Source organism: Parasteatoda tepidariorum, chromosome 3 (assembly GCF_982258835.1).
Source record: "Parasteatoda tepidariorum strain Cologne lab strain chromosome 3, Ptep-v5.0, whole genome shotgun sequence".
NCBI lineage: Eukaryota > Metazoa > Arthropoda > Arachnida > Araneae > Theridiidae > Parasteatoda > Parasteatoda tepidariorum.
This window is the reverse complement of record NC_141757.1, coordinates 98026938-98044869: the sequence shown is the minus strand read 5'-3', so window position 1 is coordinate 98044869 and position 17932 is coordinate 98026938. Positions and strand designations below refer to the sequence as shown.

General features: G+C 28.3%; 1 protein-coding gene across 1 annotated transcript; it reads right to left on the bottom strand.

Annotated features, from left to right (window-relative positions):
* Positions 1-5921: 5921 nt before the first annotated feature.
* LOC139426034 (msx2-interacting protein) lies at positions 5922-16303 on the bottom strand. Its single transcript, XM_087159836.1, has 4 exons — positions 15377-16303; positions 11005-11205; positions 8682-8840; positions 5922-7480 (listed from the first exon to the last, which is right to left on the bottom strand). The coding sequence occupies exons 1-4, from the start codon at positions 15500-15502 to the stop codon at positions 7352-7354; spliced, it is 615 nt and encodes a 204-aa protein (XP_087015962.1). The 5' UTR covers positions 15503-16303; the 3' UTR covers positions 5922-7351.
* Between the last annotated feature and the right edge of the window lie 1629 nt (positions 16304-17932).

The window sequence follows — 17932 nt, the reverse complement described above, 5'->3', positions numbered from 1 at the left end:
TTAAAATTGACCTGAAAAATTAGGTTGGAATACTTTCAAAGTGTATTAATTATAAAAATGCAAATCTTTGAACTAGTTTTTTCTTAATTTTAATGTTTGTTTCATTGAAATATGACTCAGATGGTCTTAAGAGATTAATTATTATTAAAAAAAAAAAAACTTTCTTTTTTTTAAAAAATTTTTCAAGAACTTAGAAGACTAAATTTAAGTGGGGGAAAAACATCATTTTACTGTTTGCATAAGAAAGACTGTGCTCCTCTAATGAGCGAAAGTTAGTATTCACTTCTAAGAAGTAGTCGATTTCGCCATAATTTAGCCTTTACAGAAGTTATAAATAATGTTGCATCATTATTTTTATATTTAGAATACTCTGAGGGATTTCGTCGCATTTTAAAAAACCTTTACTTTATTCGATATTATACCAAGAATTTTATAATTTTTAAACTAAACATTTTCTAATAATATTTTATAATATATAAGGAATTTATATTAAAAATTGTGTTAAAACTAATAATCACACATTTGAAATAATTTTTATTTCCAAGTAGAGTAGTATGGACTTAAGTCTGTTAAATTGAAAGTTTATAAAATAATTAACGACATAAAAATATTTCTATTAAAAATATGAAAATTTTTTGCATACATAAAAAAAAGTCTCCAACTTATGTCTAAATAAAATAAAAATTAGACACATTACTTATGCTTCTTTTCAGCAGCTAAAACTATTGGGAAATGCAACCCTGCATTTATGTTTTATATTAAGAAAAATAAAATATTCGCTTAGCTTAACTAATTATTTCATAAAAATGGTTTATTTTTATAATCAAGATCATGTTTTCAATAACTATTTTTAATTTCTTTCTGCATTTATTATTGTATAAAATACATAGATCGAAAATCTTAAGGTTGTTTAACCCTCCAAGCATTTTAACTGTAGGAAAAATAAGAATGCACAGAATGTATTTGCTGACTAAGACAAAAACTTTGTCATAATCAGTTTCCAAATGTACTGATAAGTACATTTGGAAACTGACTCGGTACTCCAAATGTACTTATTCAAGTAAATTTGGATTAGCATAACTTGTTAATGCTTATGAAAAACGCCCCAACAACCATAGTCAAAAGCTGGCCGAGTGGTTAGCGTGCTTGACTGCGGAGCCGCTGGTTCGAATCCTGCTCAGGACATGGATGTTTCTTTCTCTCTGTGTTCTATGTTTTTTCTCTTTTGTGTGTGATTGTGTGACGTGGGCGACGCTGCTCCACCGCTGTGGTTTCGCCACAGGTGCCCACTGGGTAACAAGAAGAGAGTAGCAGTTCTGGCATTTTTGTGGCCAATGGGAATAACTATGGGGGCGGGCCCAAATGCCCGCCATTGAAAAAAAAAACAAAAAAAAAACTATACTCAAAAGCTAAACAAAAATTTCTCCTTATCCAATTCAGCATTGAGAAACATAAAATTTTAAATTGCGGAGGTATTTTCTGATTAGTTTTGGACAAAATTTCTTTACTTGAGTCGTACAATTGTTTTAAAATGATTGAGTGATTTTATGAAATATAAAAAAATCATTGAATTGATTCAAAAATTAGGTAAAAAGATATAGGTTATGGTTTTCAAATTTTGAGCAATATAAACTGAAGTTTTAATAAATACAAAGTCTAGAACTGCTAAATTGGTTATGAATTCTAGTTTTTTTTCTTTCTCCTTTTTCTTTACGTAGATGAATAGATTTAAACATGTATTTGATAAAGAATAAATATAAATTTTTACAAAATAAGATATTCCTGGTGATTGGTAGTAAACATTGTTTCAAAAAAATAAATAGATAAACGAATAAAACAAAAAGCATTTTATAGTTCTTAAATATCAAGATTTATGTTTTGTTGAAAAATTTCTCTCCTGTACAACTGTAAGTTAAAACAGTTGTAGATATTTGTTTTTTAAGAAAAAAAAATATTTTTCTCGCATGTATTTTGTGATTATATGTCATGATTAATTTTTCTCTTATGCTGGTACTAATTCCATGGCAAAACTACAAATACCTGGCAGGCATTGTGACGCTCTTTTTTAACCGACTAAAATCTAGTAATGTTAAATTCAATTGCTAATTCATAATTTTAAAATTTATTTTTTGCTAAAACTTGGAAATTAAAGCTCAATGTTTAATACTTAATAAACATTTCTTTTAAAAAACTATATTTAAAATGAAAAATTATAAGGTTATAGGTAGTTACAGTCTGTATGCAAGAATTTCCCCCGCAAGTTGTGCAGAGCATGGCCACTGAGTTCAGGGTTCCCACTCTTTTAACAAAGCAAAAATTAAGCACTTAAGGGCCTTTTCTTGAAAAAATTAAGGATTTCTTTGAAAAATTAAGGACTTCTTTGAAAAATTAAGAAAGTAAGAACTTTAAAAAATAGAATGATTGTTAATCATCGAAGATAGATATAGATATATACTACCAGAGACAGTGCCAATTATTTACACTTCTTAAAAAAAATAAAATTATAATGTAAGCACTGAAATAATTGCATTCATTAACAGGGCTCGACAAAGACAATTTTTGCAAACCTGGGTTGGGCTTTTTAAAAAAATATTTTTGGATCATCAAAGGTTAACGTCATCTATGAAACTAATCCATATTCAATTTTTAATGATTTCATTGAAAGGGAATTATAAAATTAAGTTCAGAAATTACGATTTGCAATTTTTTTCATGCATATTAAAAAAAATAAAAAAAAATGAAGAAATTTGGGAAAAACATTGAAAAATTTATTACAAGTTTTTATATTTCGCTACTAACCTGCATCACATATTCATTTGTGGGCCATCTTGCTAAGTATTCATTTATGCCAAAAAATTCTTTCTTTTCTATTAATAAAATGTTTCATTTATAAGGGTACACATTAAAATAATTAATACTAAAAAGTTGAATAAGATTTATGCTTGAAAGTAGTTTTCTTAACTGTGCCATGTAAAATTAAGTCCTATTTTGAGTAAAAACAGGCGACACAAATATCTAAGCACCTTAAATCATTCCACATTTTTTTTCAAAGGCTTAACTCGATATATTTTTTAAATTCATTGAAATAAGTATTTTTATGAAAATTTTTACAGAATAAAAATACAATTACATTTGAGAATATTTATAATTTTCAAACCAATTTGTTTTTTATTAGTTCTTATTATTCAATTTTTATCAGTCAGTAAACAAAAGGGTTTAAAACGATTTTCAAAGGTATCAACATATTCCTATGGCCAGAAAATTGATAAAGTTCCTTAATTAACAAATACTGATAAATTACAGTAGAGCGCCGATTATCCGAACTGCTCGGGACAGAACGTCGTTCGGATAATTGGAAGGTTGTTTAAAATCTAGTTTAAATGATTATTATTTATGCACTAACTTGCCTTCACACTTTTTCCAAGTTTAGGACTGGCAGTACTATCTAAAATAGCTCTGCTTAAAAAAAAAAATTTCAAATTTTTAAATATTTTTATTTATTTTTTAAAAAACTTTTTTTTTCATTTTGAATTTTTTTAATCATATTTCAGCTTTTTAAATTTTTTTTTGTCAATTACTGATTTAACCACATTTTTCTTTATTTTCCATTACAAAAGAAATAGAGCAAAGACTTTTGTTTCAAAAAAGATGCTCTTTTTTGAGCAGCCATATCCCTTCTATTTTGAACTTGATCACCTACGTCGTCTTCTCGTCTGTGGAGTTCCGATTTTCATTCAAAATTTTAGCTACTATTTTATCATCATTTGAAATACCGGGACGTTTTTAGTGTCTCGACACCAGTCTTCTATTTCTTCTGCTGCACAACCTGGCATCTTTTCATCCGAATGATCTACTTTTCAGAAATAAAATTTTTGATAAGTTAAAAAGTATTCTAAACTTTAAAAAAAAATAATAATAAATTCGGACACAGTTCGGATAATCGGCGCTCTACTGTATTTATATTTTAATCATTTATAGATTTTTGCTAGTAATATTACTTTATCATCCTCTATCATTCATAATATTCTCTAACTATTATTATGATTTGATATTTTATTTTTATCACAGATTAACAGTTGAAAACTGAAAGTGGTATTCTTTTATCATAAAATAATCCTGTAATATCACCTCATCAGGTAGCGTTTTGTAAAAAAATATTGAAATATTTTATGAAAAACATATTGAAAACTGTATATAACTTAACAATTATGAAATTATTACTAAACAACATATGTGCTATATTTACTTTTATGATGAGCTTTGCACAAAATTATTTCCAGTCAAGCCTGTTATTAGGAATTAACTTTATATGATGTTATTAAACAATCAAATGAAAAACATGAACTATTTTTAAATCAACCATAAAGTGAATAAAAATTTAAAACAGTATATTAAGTTACAATGTTAACTGAATAAAGATTTTATTAAAATCTAAGGCTCTTTTATAGAGTCGATTTAAATATTATGTAACAATCTGCTTATCCTTAAGAAACAAAAATAATAGCGTAACAATTTAAAACTTTAAAAAAATAAAAATTTAGATTGCAACTAAACAAATTATAAATAGTTAACAAATGCTTAACTTTCTTATTAGAAGCAAATCATACATTCTTATTTAGTACTCAAGAAAAAAATTTAGTATTTTTGAAAGAACTTGAGGTTTTCATCAAAAAGCCAGGTTTTTGATTAAAAACATGGGTGGGCAGGGATTTTTCAAACCCAGTTTATTACAGTTCTGTTTAATTTTTAGTACAATCATGAATTTTACAAAAATGTCAGTTTTCAATAAATTTAGTTACTTATTACACATTGAAATATTATAAAAATTAATTAAATTCTTAAGATTTTAGGAAATAGTTTGGATTCTAGTTCAAAAAATATTTCTGATGCTTCTTTTCTTAGGGTTTTACTTAATTCCTATAAGCAGATGACCAGTAGAACTGAATTTCTTGAATTCTGTCAGTTTTGAAGGTTAGTGTGGGTCTTCCACTTAAGTACCTTAAAACTGCCCTCTACCTACCTTAAAAAAGTATTATGAAAGAACCAATATATTAATAAAAGGGCATGCTTTCTTTTCCTTGCTTGTAACCCCCCTCAAACACATTTATTTTTGTCTCTCTAAAATGATGCATGCCCCCATGCATGGTCTAATTCTAGGTGATAAAAGAATATTTTGTTTTAAAAAATTGAACTAAAAAATTGTTTTGATCAACTCTAGTGATGCTGAAAAATTAAGGACTTTTAAAAACCTTGTACCAAAATTAAGTACTTTTAAGGGCCCTTATATTTCAAAATAAAAATTAAGCAGTTTTTAAGGACTTTTAAAGATTGTGGGAACAATGGACTTTTGTTATGAAGTTGAACTACCTCAAATATAGTTTGTCTAAGCTAAAAACTCCTCCCGCTACTAAGTCTGGCGCTATGGAAAAAAGAATGGCGCATTTCAGGTGGGGTAGCTTCACTCTAAGACTAACACAATAGACCGTCCCATTCTCTCGCCGACCCGAGCCAAAACCACTCCAAAATAATAGCAACCCCGGAAACCTACCTCGTTACGATAGTCATCGCCACAGGTCCAGGCGAATGTCTGGGGAATTATTATTTCAGACAAACTATAGAGGGTATGGAGTGACACTTAGAATGAAAAAACATCAAAAGCTTCCTTCTCTTAAATTAGTTTTCTTATTTTTCTAGCAGCAGACAGACCGTGACAGGGAGAGTTCTTTTCATAGACACCTTATAGATGTTATAAAATATGTAAAAATAAATTAACAATTATTATTATTTTTTGTGTGATAGCTGAGACAGAGATGTATATTTTACTTCACAAAATTAACACGAGCATTGATAAACAAGATGGATGGTACAAGTCCAGTTGATGAGCTTAAAAAAGAGACAAAGAGGAAAGAAAAGACACATAATTTAGTGATGCTGTTTACTGACTTTACGAATAACTTAACTAGTGATTATAGAGTGCTTCAGTAGAAGAAATAAAAAAACAATTACTTTTAAATCAAAACAGCCCCTTTTGGAATATATACAATGAAAGAAGTGAAATTACTTGCATTGATGGCTTTTGAACAAATATGAGAGAACAGATGTAATGAGAAGTCTATTACTGTACATCCATCTGTCATAAATCCTCTGCCTGTACAAAATGAAAAACAGAACATAAAAATTTACATTTTCTTCTTTTTTATACAAGTTGCCTTCCCTGCCATTCATTCAAAAACAGGGAATCTTTTTTTTTCCTTACACCAAATACTTATTAAGCTCAATTTTTTTTAGGTAAAGCAACAAATAACACAACATTTCTTCTCTCATATATATATATATATGGAATTACGCACATTTTTTACAATGATTGAGTATTTATATTGTATTTATTTCATTGGGCCAGGCTAACCAAATACAATTCTCATAATTTCACTTTGAAAACAATCATCCGAAAAGTTATGAAGTCCATATCACTAACAGAACTACAAGATTAATGGCTTTTTTGCTTCATCAAAAATTTACAATCACTAAAACATTTATACATTAACAAAATTTACAGCCAAATGGCCCCAAGAATAATGAGATGGTTTTTTATTATTATTTATTTATATTTTTATAGAAGTGGATTGGGAACAAAGAAGGCAACAAATGAATTATTTTACAATATGGAAGGGACGACATGGCAGTATGAATGAATACAGAGTTTCTGTACAGAGAATGGATCTAATTTATATAACAAAGATAAGAATAATAAAACACAACCTATCTTGGAGCAAAATGCCCCAGGCAGGCTTTGTAAATTTTTTTAACACATTTCATCAACATCAGTTCAATCCTAACAACTTTGTTAATTAATGACACTCCATAACAGAATCATTCTTTTTAGTCCAGTATCATCCACACTCTCACATACATACATACAGACACACAGCATTAATTACACTTTTTTTTTCCATTCTGCTATATAACAAATAATAGATAACTAGTAAAATTTAACAAGACTTTTCAAATTGTACGTTCTTCTGCACACTTTGGTAACAGAAAGGAATCACATTATTATTTTTACATCAATTAAGAAATTTTGATAGATAACATTAATTATAAATATGATACATAAAATCCGCTCTGAATATTCTGGTGATCCTTGCAATAATTACACACTTATATCTTCAGGCAACCAATGTTATCAACAACAACAATACACCACAATATGTTAGCCCTCGATGGGCATCATACCAAGCATTGGACTCGGGGCTCTGAGTACCAGATGCAGGAGTTATTGATAACTCTGCTAAAGGCAGTTGTCAGTATATTTGGGAACAGTTTATACCATCTTAATTCATCAATAAAAGAGTCACACAGTTGCAATAACAATTACTAAGTGACTTATGTCCGCAATTATCTCATGTAAATCTGGTGCAACAGTATGTAGCCTTTCGTTCGTAAAATCACAAGCAGGAAAAAAGTGAATCACATACGCTGGCTGAAAAGAAGAGAAAAAAAAGATTTAACTGACGAAACATCATCTACAAAATATGCATAAGTAAGCTTATAAAAATATGAAAGCTAATAAATAGACATATTTAAATAACAGTAAAAATTCTGGTTATTGAAAGAAAAGAAATCTTACTTAAATGTAGCATTAAATGAAAAATCATTTAAACTTTTTTTTCCTACTTTTTATATATAAGCATAGAATTTTATCCACGTAAAATTTTTTCCTTATTTTATTAGATCTTTACATAATCATTAATTGAAGATTAACTCAATGATTCACATTGCTTTGTTATAATACTTACTTATATGAAATACTCAATGCATTAATTAACATTTCCTAACTAGCTTTAAAAAAAAAAAAACATTTTTACATAAATGCGGCATCTCCACAATGTTTAGGAATTACTGGTTTGATTAGCAGATTTTAATACTTGTTAGAGTTAAAAGTTTCAAAAAACCTTGTTTTACACTATATGAACTTCAAATACTTAGGTTAAAATACTACAGATAAAAAAAAATTGCTTTCAAGATAGAAAAACTTTGCACACGGGAGTATGTATGCAATAAGGTGGCAATGTTAATTCCTAGATAAAAAAAATATGTAGGATATTCTGTATAATTATAAATGAAATTATAAAAGCCTATTAATTAAACATAAAATTTACTTATCATTTGCATAAATAGTAATAATTATTATTTTTTATTTGCATCACTTAAATTACAACTAGGGCAAGCAATCACCAATCTTTTTAACCCCAAGGACCATCAAGAAGAGATATTTAGTCTTTCAGACTACTACCCTATTTAAAAACATTAAAGATGCAAATTATCAATAAACTAGTTCGAAAAATCCTGAAATATAAAAACTTGCATCTTTTTGAAATTTAAAGAAGAAAAAATGCACTAAAACTAAAATAACATTGCTAAATAAGGTATTCATTAAACACTTAATCTAAGTATAACAGTTATCAATATAAATTTTTGAAACAGATTATATATATATTTTTTAAATTTAAATTTCATCTAATTATTTTTTAATAAAACTAAAACACAGTTAGATAAAGTGAGCTAAGTTTAGAAAAATCTACTTAGAACTAATAATGAACTACAGGAAAAGAGCTTAATAGTCAACCACATATTTTTCATTTGCAATTAGAATTCGTTTAAAATAAGTAATTCTTCCCTACTTGCAGAGATCCAGGATTAGCCACATTTACGATGCCTGCTGATTTTTTTCTAAGAAGATATTGAATAAAGCCTGTTGATAAGTTCTTTGACTGATTTAATACATCCGGTTGAGCTTTCCCACAAGGTAATGCCAGAAGTACGCAATGTCCATCAGCAGCCTAAGTAAAAGAATAAATAAAAAATATTCACTTAATTGTACAGGGTGCACAGCCAGACTTTTCAACAAAAAATAAGCACCTTTTAAGCACACAAAAAATATTTTTAATCACTTTCCCAAAAAAAATAATTCATAATTAGGATCCATGCAGTAAAAAAAAAAATTCTATTTTTTAAAGTTATTAATTTATTTACATAAAATCAATAAAATTCAAAAACATTTTCAAAAACTTTTCATAATCCTGGTAAAATAATAAATAATAAAGATAGGAAATCAAGCACTTTTAACAAATCCTGAATAAAAAATAAAAAAAGCTCCTTTAAGGGCTATTAAAAAATTTAAATAAAAAATAAGCACCTTTAAGCACTTTATTAAAAACGCTACACATCCTGTTGAAAATAACATAGCATTAACCTGCCTTTATACAAATTTCCATCCATAATATTAGAAGGACTGTTTGCATCACTTCCATCAATTTTGCATTCATGCAAGTTAGTAAGATGTTCATGTTAGGAAGAAGAAAAAAAACAGAAAAGAAAAGCCAGAGAAGGAGAATAAATACGAGTAAGTACAATTTTAATAATAACATGTAAAAATTAACATGTAAACTTAGGTTAACACATTTTGATCAATTAAATGATGTCTGATTTCCAGAATAGATTTTAAACTGAAGTTATATAACAGACAAAATTTCTTAAAACATGTATTATACATGAACGGAAAAAAGGAAATACTTGTCTAATAATCAAACACTCTTTGAATCTTTATTATCTCAGTAGTACGAATATTGCTCCATATTTTTTTGATTATGAAGAAATTGCAAAAACTATAACTTGAAAGGTATTTTTAAGACAGAAAAATAAGATTAGATATCATTAAAATTCATAGCACACACAAACCAAAGCTAACAATAAACTGCAACAATATGTCTATCAAAGCAAGCATTGATATGACATTAAAAATTACACTTTCTTTTATTCAATTGGATACTAGAAAGAGATATTATGTATGGGGGTTGAACCTCATTGGCAGCTTAATCATAACATATGTTTACAGATTCAACAGCCAATCAAGTTTGGCAATCACCAACATTGCTTGCAGGTACCCAATTAAACCAGAGGAGAAAATTGATTCAGTGGGACAATAAACTAAGCCCAATAGCTGTAATGTTAACATATATCTTGTTTTTTCCACAAGCATCTCATTTCAGCAGTCATCTTCTCAAGTTGCAGGAATCCAATTGCAATTAGAAACAAAAAAAGGGGAATTTCTGATTATGGTGGAATTTGAGAGAATTTTAGCTGCAGAAAGACTCTTCCATTAAAAAAAATTTATCTAATTCCTTAAACAAACCTAAACAATACATGAAAAAAAGGTTACTTGCAATTTATGCATTTTTCTAAAATAAATTACAATTGTAACTAAAAAAATTTTAAATGTTAAATTTTACACAATTAATATTTTTTCATGTGCTGATTACACATGAAAAAAAGTTACTTTCTTCAATTTGCTTAAGCAATAATTTTAAAAAAATAACTAATAAAAATAACAGTACTTAAAGATGAAATGTGAGCTTGTATGAATGCTCCATAATACAATGCATAAATAGATTGTAAAAAAACTTGTAGTGAATTACTGAATTACCTTAAAGGGATGAATTTAATAAAAAGAACAAAAAAAGCTGGAAATAGAAATCCAAAATGTTACGTGCAGAGCATCATAATCAATTGAAAAAAATATATGAAACAGAACAAGTAGGAAGCATCATATATCCATAGAATAACATTAATGATTTTTAAAAAATTCCTACGTCGATTTTTTCTTAAAAATTGTGTGAATATGAACCTCATTGTGAGACTTAAGATCCCATGAATACAGATACAATGTGCAATTTTTAATTCCTGTAAATATGATTCTTATTGTGAAATTTTAAGTCCCAAGAATATAAATCACTATGTGATTTTTAATCATGTGAATTTAATTTTGAATCACATTTGCATAGGTAGTAAAAAGCGTAATTTTTTTTTTCTCCCTTTCTGCCTTTCAAACCTCCTTCGAAAACAGGAATTTGTCTTTATATTTAATAGAGAAAAAATGCAAAATTCTGCTAACAAGCGGAAAAACTTTACATATATGCGCGTTATGAGAAATGTGATAGGACATACCTGCAATTTCTTGTCAACACCTTCCAGCTGTTGTTGATCTAATCTCATACGTTGGGCAACTCTTACAGGAGTTGTTTCATTACCCACCTTGGGAGGGAGAGAAGCGGTCGCAAGTCCCATATTTCCTGACACAAAATGCATTTGGACAGCTGCTTGACCATTTTTTAGACACAGTAGCCCTTGCCACATAACAGGATAGCGCTGCATAAAAATGAATTATAATATCAGTTTTGAATAGTGTATCACTAACATCTGGCTCTGAATAATTCATTCTCACATAAAAGGGAAGTGTTACAAGATATAATTCTCTCACTATACACCAAAAAACGAAGTTTTTTTCTCTTTATTCTGTCTTTAAGTAAATTAGGTTTTGTAGCCAAAATTTTCTGTCTTTAAGTAAATTAGGTTTTGTAGCCAAATTCTTCAATAAAAAATAAGTATTTTTTAAGAATAAATATTCTCAAAAAATATTTCTAAGCCCTTTTATATATATATATACAGTAGGGAACCGATTATCCGGAACGATCGGGACCATCGCTATTCCGGATAACTGATTTTTCTGGTTTTCTAAATCGCTACAAAAAACCGTTTTTTTTTTTATTGTTAAACCCAACTAAAAAAAAACAATTTTTGAAAATAATCTTAAAAAGAGGAAAAAACGATGAAGTAATACACTAATGATTATTTCCAAAATAATGGTAAGGTAAACATCTTTTAAAAAAGAAAGAAAAATCCTAAAATCTTAAGAGGAAAAAAAAAACATTTTAAAAAAAAAAATGGCGGGAAAATTTATCGAATTTCGTTCTGGTTAACGGGTTCTGTACTGTATATATAATTTGGATATATACACTGATAAAAAAATTTTCTTCCTATTGTTGAAAGTTCCTTCATCAACTAAATGCAAAAACATTTTCAAAGACTTTTCATGACTTTAATAAAATATGTAGAATATAAAATCTGTTATTATTAGCCACCATAATAAAAATTTATGCAGAATTTTAAATATCTTTCATATTGAGACACTCATTCCATTTTTAAAATTGTTACTTTGTTACTTTATTTAATTATGTAAAAAAATTTATTTAAAATTATAATCAGTTAAACTATAATTTAAAAATTTTACTGGGTGCTTTTTTAGATTTAAATAAAAGTTATTTATTAAAGTATATTCAACAAAAGAGTAGCAAGATTAATATTGATCATACAAAAAGATATGTAAGGAATTAGGCAAATTAAGAAAACTTTAATGAATTCATATTACACATGTAAATTAGTAAATTGCCCCTTATAATTTTTTTAAAATCCGTAACTTATTTCTTTAATGAAACGATTAAAAATTCTAATAATTTAGAAATGTAAAAAAGAATGAGTATTGAAGCTTAATATTACTATCAGAAGTAAATGATTAGATGGTTCCTACATTTATAATATTAAACAGCTCAGAGACTATTGAATTTTTTATTTCAATTGTTTTTAAATCAATTCATTTGTTTTTTCTCAATTTTTTAATAGTTAATTAAGAGATGAATTAAACTTTTTTTGGCATGGTATGAATAGCATAAGATTTTTGACTGCATTTGCTAAATGTTAAAATAGTGAAAAGCCCTTCACTTTTTACTTTTTATAAATCTTCCCTCCAAATATTGAGTTTTTTCACAAAAAAATTTAAACGAACTGAAAATCTTAAAAAAAAAAATAATATAATAGGTTAAAAAAATAAAACTATGTTGCACAGTAAAAAATTTTATGCAATTACAAAAAGTGCCTTCTGTAAAAAATCTTGCAATAAAAAATCTCAATTTTTATCGTCGTTAAATTAAAGAAATAAAAGGGCGATGAGAAGTTTGAGACGATTAAGCTCTGTGATTGTTGAGTGCTCTGAACTTGCATTAAAAAATATGTAATTAGTGAATGATCCCCAGGTCAAGTTCAAGGATTATGATACAGATCTATAAATAAAGCAGCAAGAAAACATCATTAGCTTGTGAGTAATGAATACAATGGCTGCTGTTTCACCAGCAATGAAAGTAAGAAGAGAAATAAAATTTCCATTAGGAATTAGGAAAAAAATTTGGCAATGCTTAGTTAGTCTTTATGATCACCAAATATTAGAGATTTTTTGGTTAAATTTCAGTGGGTGGAAAATGAAGCCTGAAATCGTGAATCTTACAAAATGCAGCAGAATTGCACATAACAGAGCTAAATTCCTTTTCTCCCACCCCATTTCTGTGTATACATATGCTAACTCGCAATACGTAAAATGATTTCGTCAAACATGCAAGATGACTGATGCTTTTTGAAGCAGCAGAACGATAGTACACCAAAATAGATTGTGGCCAAATGAATTGAAAAAATTTTGAATTGTTTTTGCGTTTTTCGTGGCAAAAATCAACCTGGTAACGAAACAGGGTTCGTGATTTTTTTGATTTAAATCGGATTTTTTTGATTTAAATCAGATTTTTTTGATTTTTATTCAAATACACTATAAGAGCTTTAATTTATGATTAAAAAAACTTTATAAATGTTTAATCAAAATTAAATTAATATTAAAACTATATTATAACAATATTTTAGAAGCTCTAACTTATTAAAATAATTTTTCATTATAATGCATAGCGACCATTTAAATACAAAGGCATGATTGAAATTAAAAGACAAGATAAAAAAGATAATTTAAGGAATACTACTTTAACTAGTAACACAAAGTTTCAATTAGCACACCATAATTTTAATTTAAAATTGTGATCTCTTTTTTTTTCTCTTGATTTATAAAATGGCAAAATAAATGCAACAGATTGTGTTTATAAATGTTGTCATTCATCAAAAAAAAAATATTCAATCTATATATTTTTATGTTAAAATATTCATTTTTAGTCCCATATCAAAATACATAAGTTAAGCTAAATAACATTTTTAAAAAATCTATGTACTCATTGGAAATTTTTTTCACAAAAGAAAATCTGATAATTTCAAAGATAGCGTGAACATATTTTGAGAAAAAAAAATACCAGTGAATAACCCTTCTGCTTCAAATAGACTTTGAAAGGGAAGAATGACACTATATCAGGAAAAAAATTTCTGAACTCAGCTTTTTTTTTTTTTTTCTATTTTTGGCATATTAAGGTAATTTCTTTTTAATATAGCCTCAGGCTTTAGAAATATAGAAATAAACTATAATGTAGATTAGAATTCCATGCTTTTTTAATCAAAAGGTAGAATTTTAATTAACATTTGCTTTTTTTCTTTTTGAAAAAAAATCATGTTTATTTACTTTCTATAGCTATGCAAGTCTATATTAAGACAGCATTAAATATTTACTTTAATCTGTACTTTCAATGTTAAGAATCAAAAGATTTTTAAACATGTAATTTCAAATGTGTTTAACACACACCAAGAAAGAAAGTAATTTCGTTAACTAAAATTAATTAATGCAGCAATTTATTTAAAGTAAATTTTAAAACTAAGAAAAGAAAATAATAAAAGTATCAATAATTTAAAGCACTGTTTTTTAACTTTTAAAATCAATATAATATATATATAAAAATCAATTGATTTAAATCAATGATTTTTTTAAAAAAATCATTTGATTTTAATCATGATTTAAATCAAGCTGATTTAAATCAACGAACCCTGTAACGAAATAAAAACTTATTTTGGAAAAGGGAAAATTAAGCACTTTTTAAAAACACCCAACAAAAAACACCTTCAAGAGCTTTTACAAAATTAAAATTGAAAATATACATCTTTAAGTACTTTTTAAAAATGCTATGCAGCCTGTAAAATTTAAATAATTATTATTAACTACTAAGAGCAAGTCAGAAATGTGTTGATGAGATGACTTATAGTGGAGTAATAACTTGTCAGAGACAAGAAAAGTGAATGAATATCTACAAGACAGAATCCTAAAACAGCCCTGACACATTATTGTTTTTAGTTTAAGTTATCACCAAGACCTGAACAGCTTTTCAAAATGTTTCCAATCAGTTGATTTACAAACAGGTTTTCATTTAATCAAATTTTAAAAATAAAAATTTAGTTCAACAAGTATTATAAAATTATAATATAATTAAACAAGTAATAGTTAATCATAACATTATAAAATATAGATTAGCAAAGGCTGTTTTAGAGTTCAAAGCAAAATAATGTAATAGTTAACAGCCTTAAGTCAATTTAATAATGAAAATTATTAATAGTGGTAAGTTGGAGCGCTGGTGTGAAATTATTTTTAGCTAAATTAATTATCAAAACTCTAAAGATTAAGCAATCTAAAGCTTTGACTTTAGATTCGCTAACACATTTAATGCTATAATGTAATAAAATATAAAAACACTAAACTTCACTATAGAATTATGAAGAAGGGTAGTATATTTACTTTTAGTATCTGATCTAATACTTTAGGTGGTGAAAGATCAGCCGATGGTGGAGGATCAGGAGCGGGAACTTCGGAGGGTGACAGTTGAGCATTGACTCTGGGTGATGTCTGACAAGTAGGAATCATGAGAAGAGTTGATTGAGCTACAGAAGGATGAGATGAGTGTTATTAGACTAAATTCGGCTAGACACGATCAAAGTAACTTTGATCAAAGCAGGCGCGCGCAGTCAAATTACATCACCTAAGTAAATAAAACAAACATGGGAGCCAATGGTACGGAAAATGAAAAGGGAGAAAAAGTCGCGCACTGTGGTTGAGAGTATGATATATCCGCAAAGACTAGACGGCATTCCCAAATGAAGAAAAGATCAGCTTCTCAAGTCATTGCTGCCGGGAGAAAAGTGCTGCACCAAGCAGTCTCCTCAATTCGGCTTTTAACATGTTAAGTCTATGGCGGGCTAGTCATACTTTGAATTGATTTTTCTTGTTTAGGAATATTAGTGATCCATTTAAAGAAAAATACTATTAATTTTTCAATCCTTCCAATCCACGAAAATTCGGGTCAAATTCTTGTATCTTTATAAAGATAAAATTGCCTTTTAAACTCAAGTCACTTTTTGCCTATGCGTAAGGGAAGAAAGCAACTTTCTCCCCCAAGTTCATCAGGAGAAGACTGTGGTCCCACAGTGACTAATCTTCTCAGTAGGTGGTCGTCCTCCCTCTCTCCGAAATACTTTTACTCTGCTCATCTCTTTTTGGAAATCTTTTTCTCTCATGCCCGTTTGAAGAACTGATACGGGAAGCATTTTAAAAACCGAGAGCTTACTTTTTATTTATAAGCTCGTAATTTATTATGATAGTTATATTCGCGGTTAATTCATTCCTTCTATGGATGGTGTTTTCAATAGGAATGTAAACAATAACAATCTCGAGCTCGGCACCTACTTTAGTTCCGGTTAAAAAGTTTGCAGCTGCTTACTACACGTTATTCTGATAGGCGATGTTTTCAAACGGATAATTTTGTTTTCAATAAAAGAAATAATTTAGATAATTTCTGAGCTCAATTCAGCCGTATTTCATAAGATATTAATGTTATTATGTAATTCTGGGGAGTTTGGAGTGAAAATTTGTTTTAGTTATTTTGTTATTTATTATTAAAAAAGGTGACATGGTTGCTAGATTTTGAATATATCGCTTTTTTGGCAGTCTTGATTTGGCCTTTTTCCATTTGTTTATTACTGTTTGTTCGTGTTGCAAGCTGTGCACCATCTTACGTTGGTGTTAACACTTTTAGTATTGTAAACACAAGTATTGTTAGCATTGTAAACATAAGTAATCAAATACATTGTATGCAAGAATCTCAAAACACAATGATGCCAAATGCCTTTAAAATACAACTGAAACAGTAACCCGGAAATTTAGGCAGTCCCGAGCTTGCAGCGTTCCCTAGTGTAGAAAACACCATCCATATAAATTTTATTTACTTAGAAGTAGTATTTTTTCTTGTTTTTACTCAGAGAGTGGAATTTATTTTTTTAAATATATTATTCCCTTTTAGGTTAGCTTTCTTTCTTGTTTATTAAAGATATTTTAAAATTAAAAAATTTAGCTTCTGAGTGAGCTTCTAAGTGAATTTAATTAAATCGAGACAATGATGTAAAGATCTTCCAATATACTATAAAGCATCACAAAACTACAGCTTTCTTTTCCTTCTTTTTTTAAAAAAATGTATGTCATACGCTCATTTGTCGGCGTAAAAAAACATTTGCATTAAATATAAACTTAAAGTGTTGCAATTTTTCCATTGCATAAGTAATTTTAATTACTCTAATAGCTGGGATAGTTTGTTTTTCCACTGTGGGAAAAAAATAGCAGGAACATAAAACTGTTTTTAGGGCTCTTGTCGAGAATTCCCGCTATGGATTGCGTTTTCTACACTAGGGAACGCTGCAAGCTCTATACCGGCTATACTTCCGGGTTACTGTATCCGGTGTATTTCAAAGCCATTCGGCTCACAACGTGATCATTGTGTTTTGAGATTTTTGCAAACGTGGTATTAGATTACATATTACTTCTGTTTGCAATGCTAACAACACTTGTGTTTACAATGCTAAAGGTGCTAACACTAACGTAAGATGGTGCACAGCTTGCAATAAGAATAAACAGTAATAAACAAATGGAAAGAGGCCGAATCAGGATTGCCAAAAAAGCAAGTTATTCAAAATCTAGCAGCCATGTGACCTTTTTCAACAATATATCTGTGGTGATGGGTTCGCCGCTCATCGTAAAATCAAGTTTATTTCATTTTATTATCTGTTTGTCTTTAATCAATTGTGTTTTTACTTATTTTTGAAGTGAACTGAATTAAGAGTTCTGACGTCATCATATTCTTAGAATTGTATAAATACCAGCACGCGTATGGCAGCCTACCAGTGACACCAGGAGAATTTTCGCTTCCGCGGGGATAATGGAATCCTCGCAGGAGACTATCTTATATTCGGAGACTGTAGCTGTGGGCCAGCCTCCCAACTATTGATTATCCAGAAGAACAGGAAA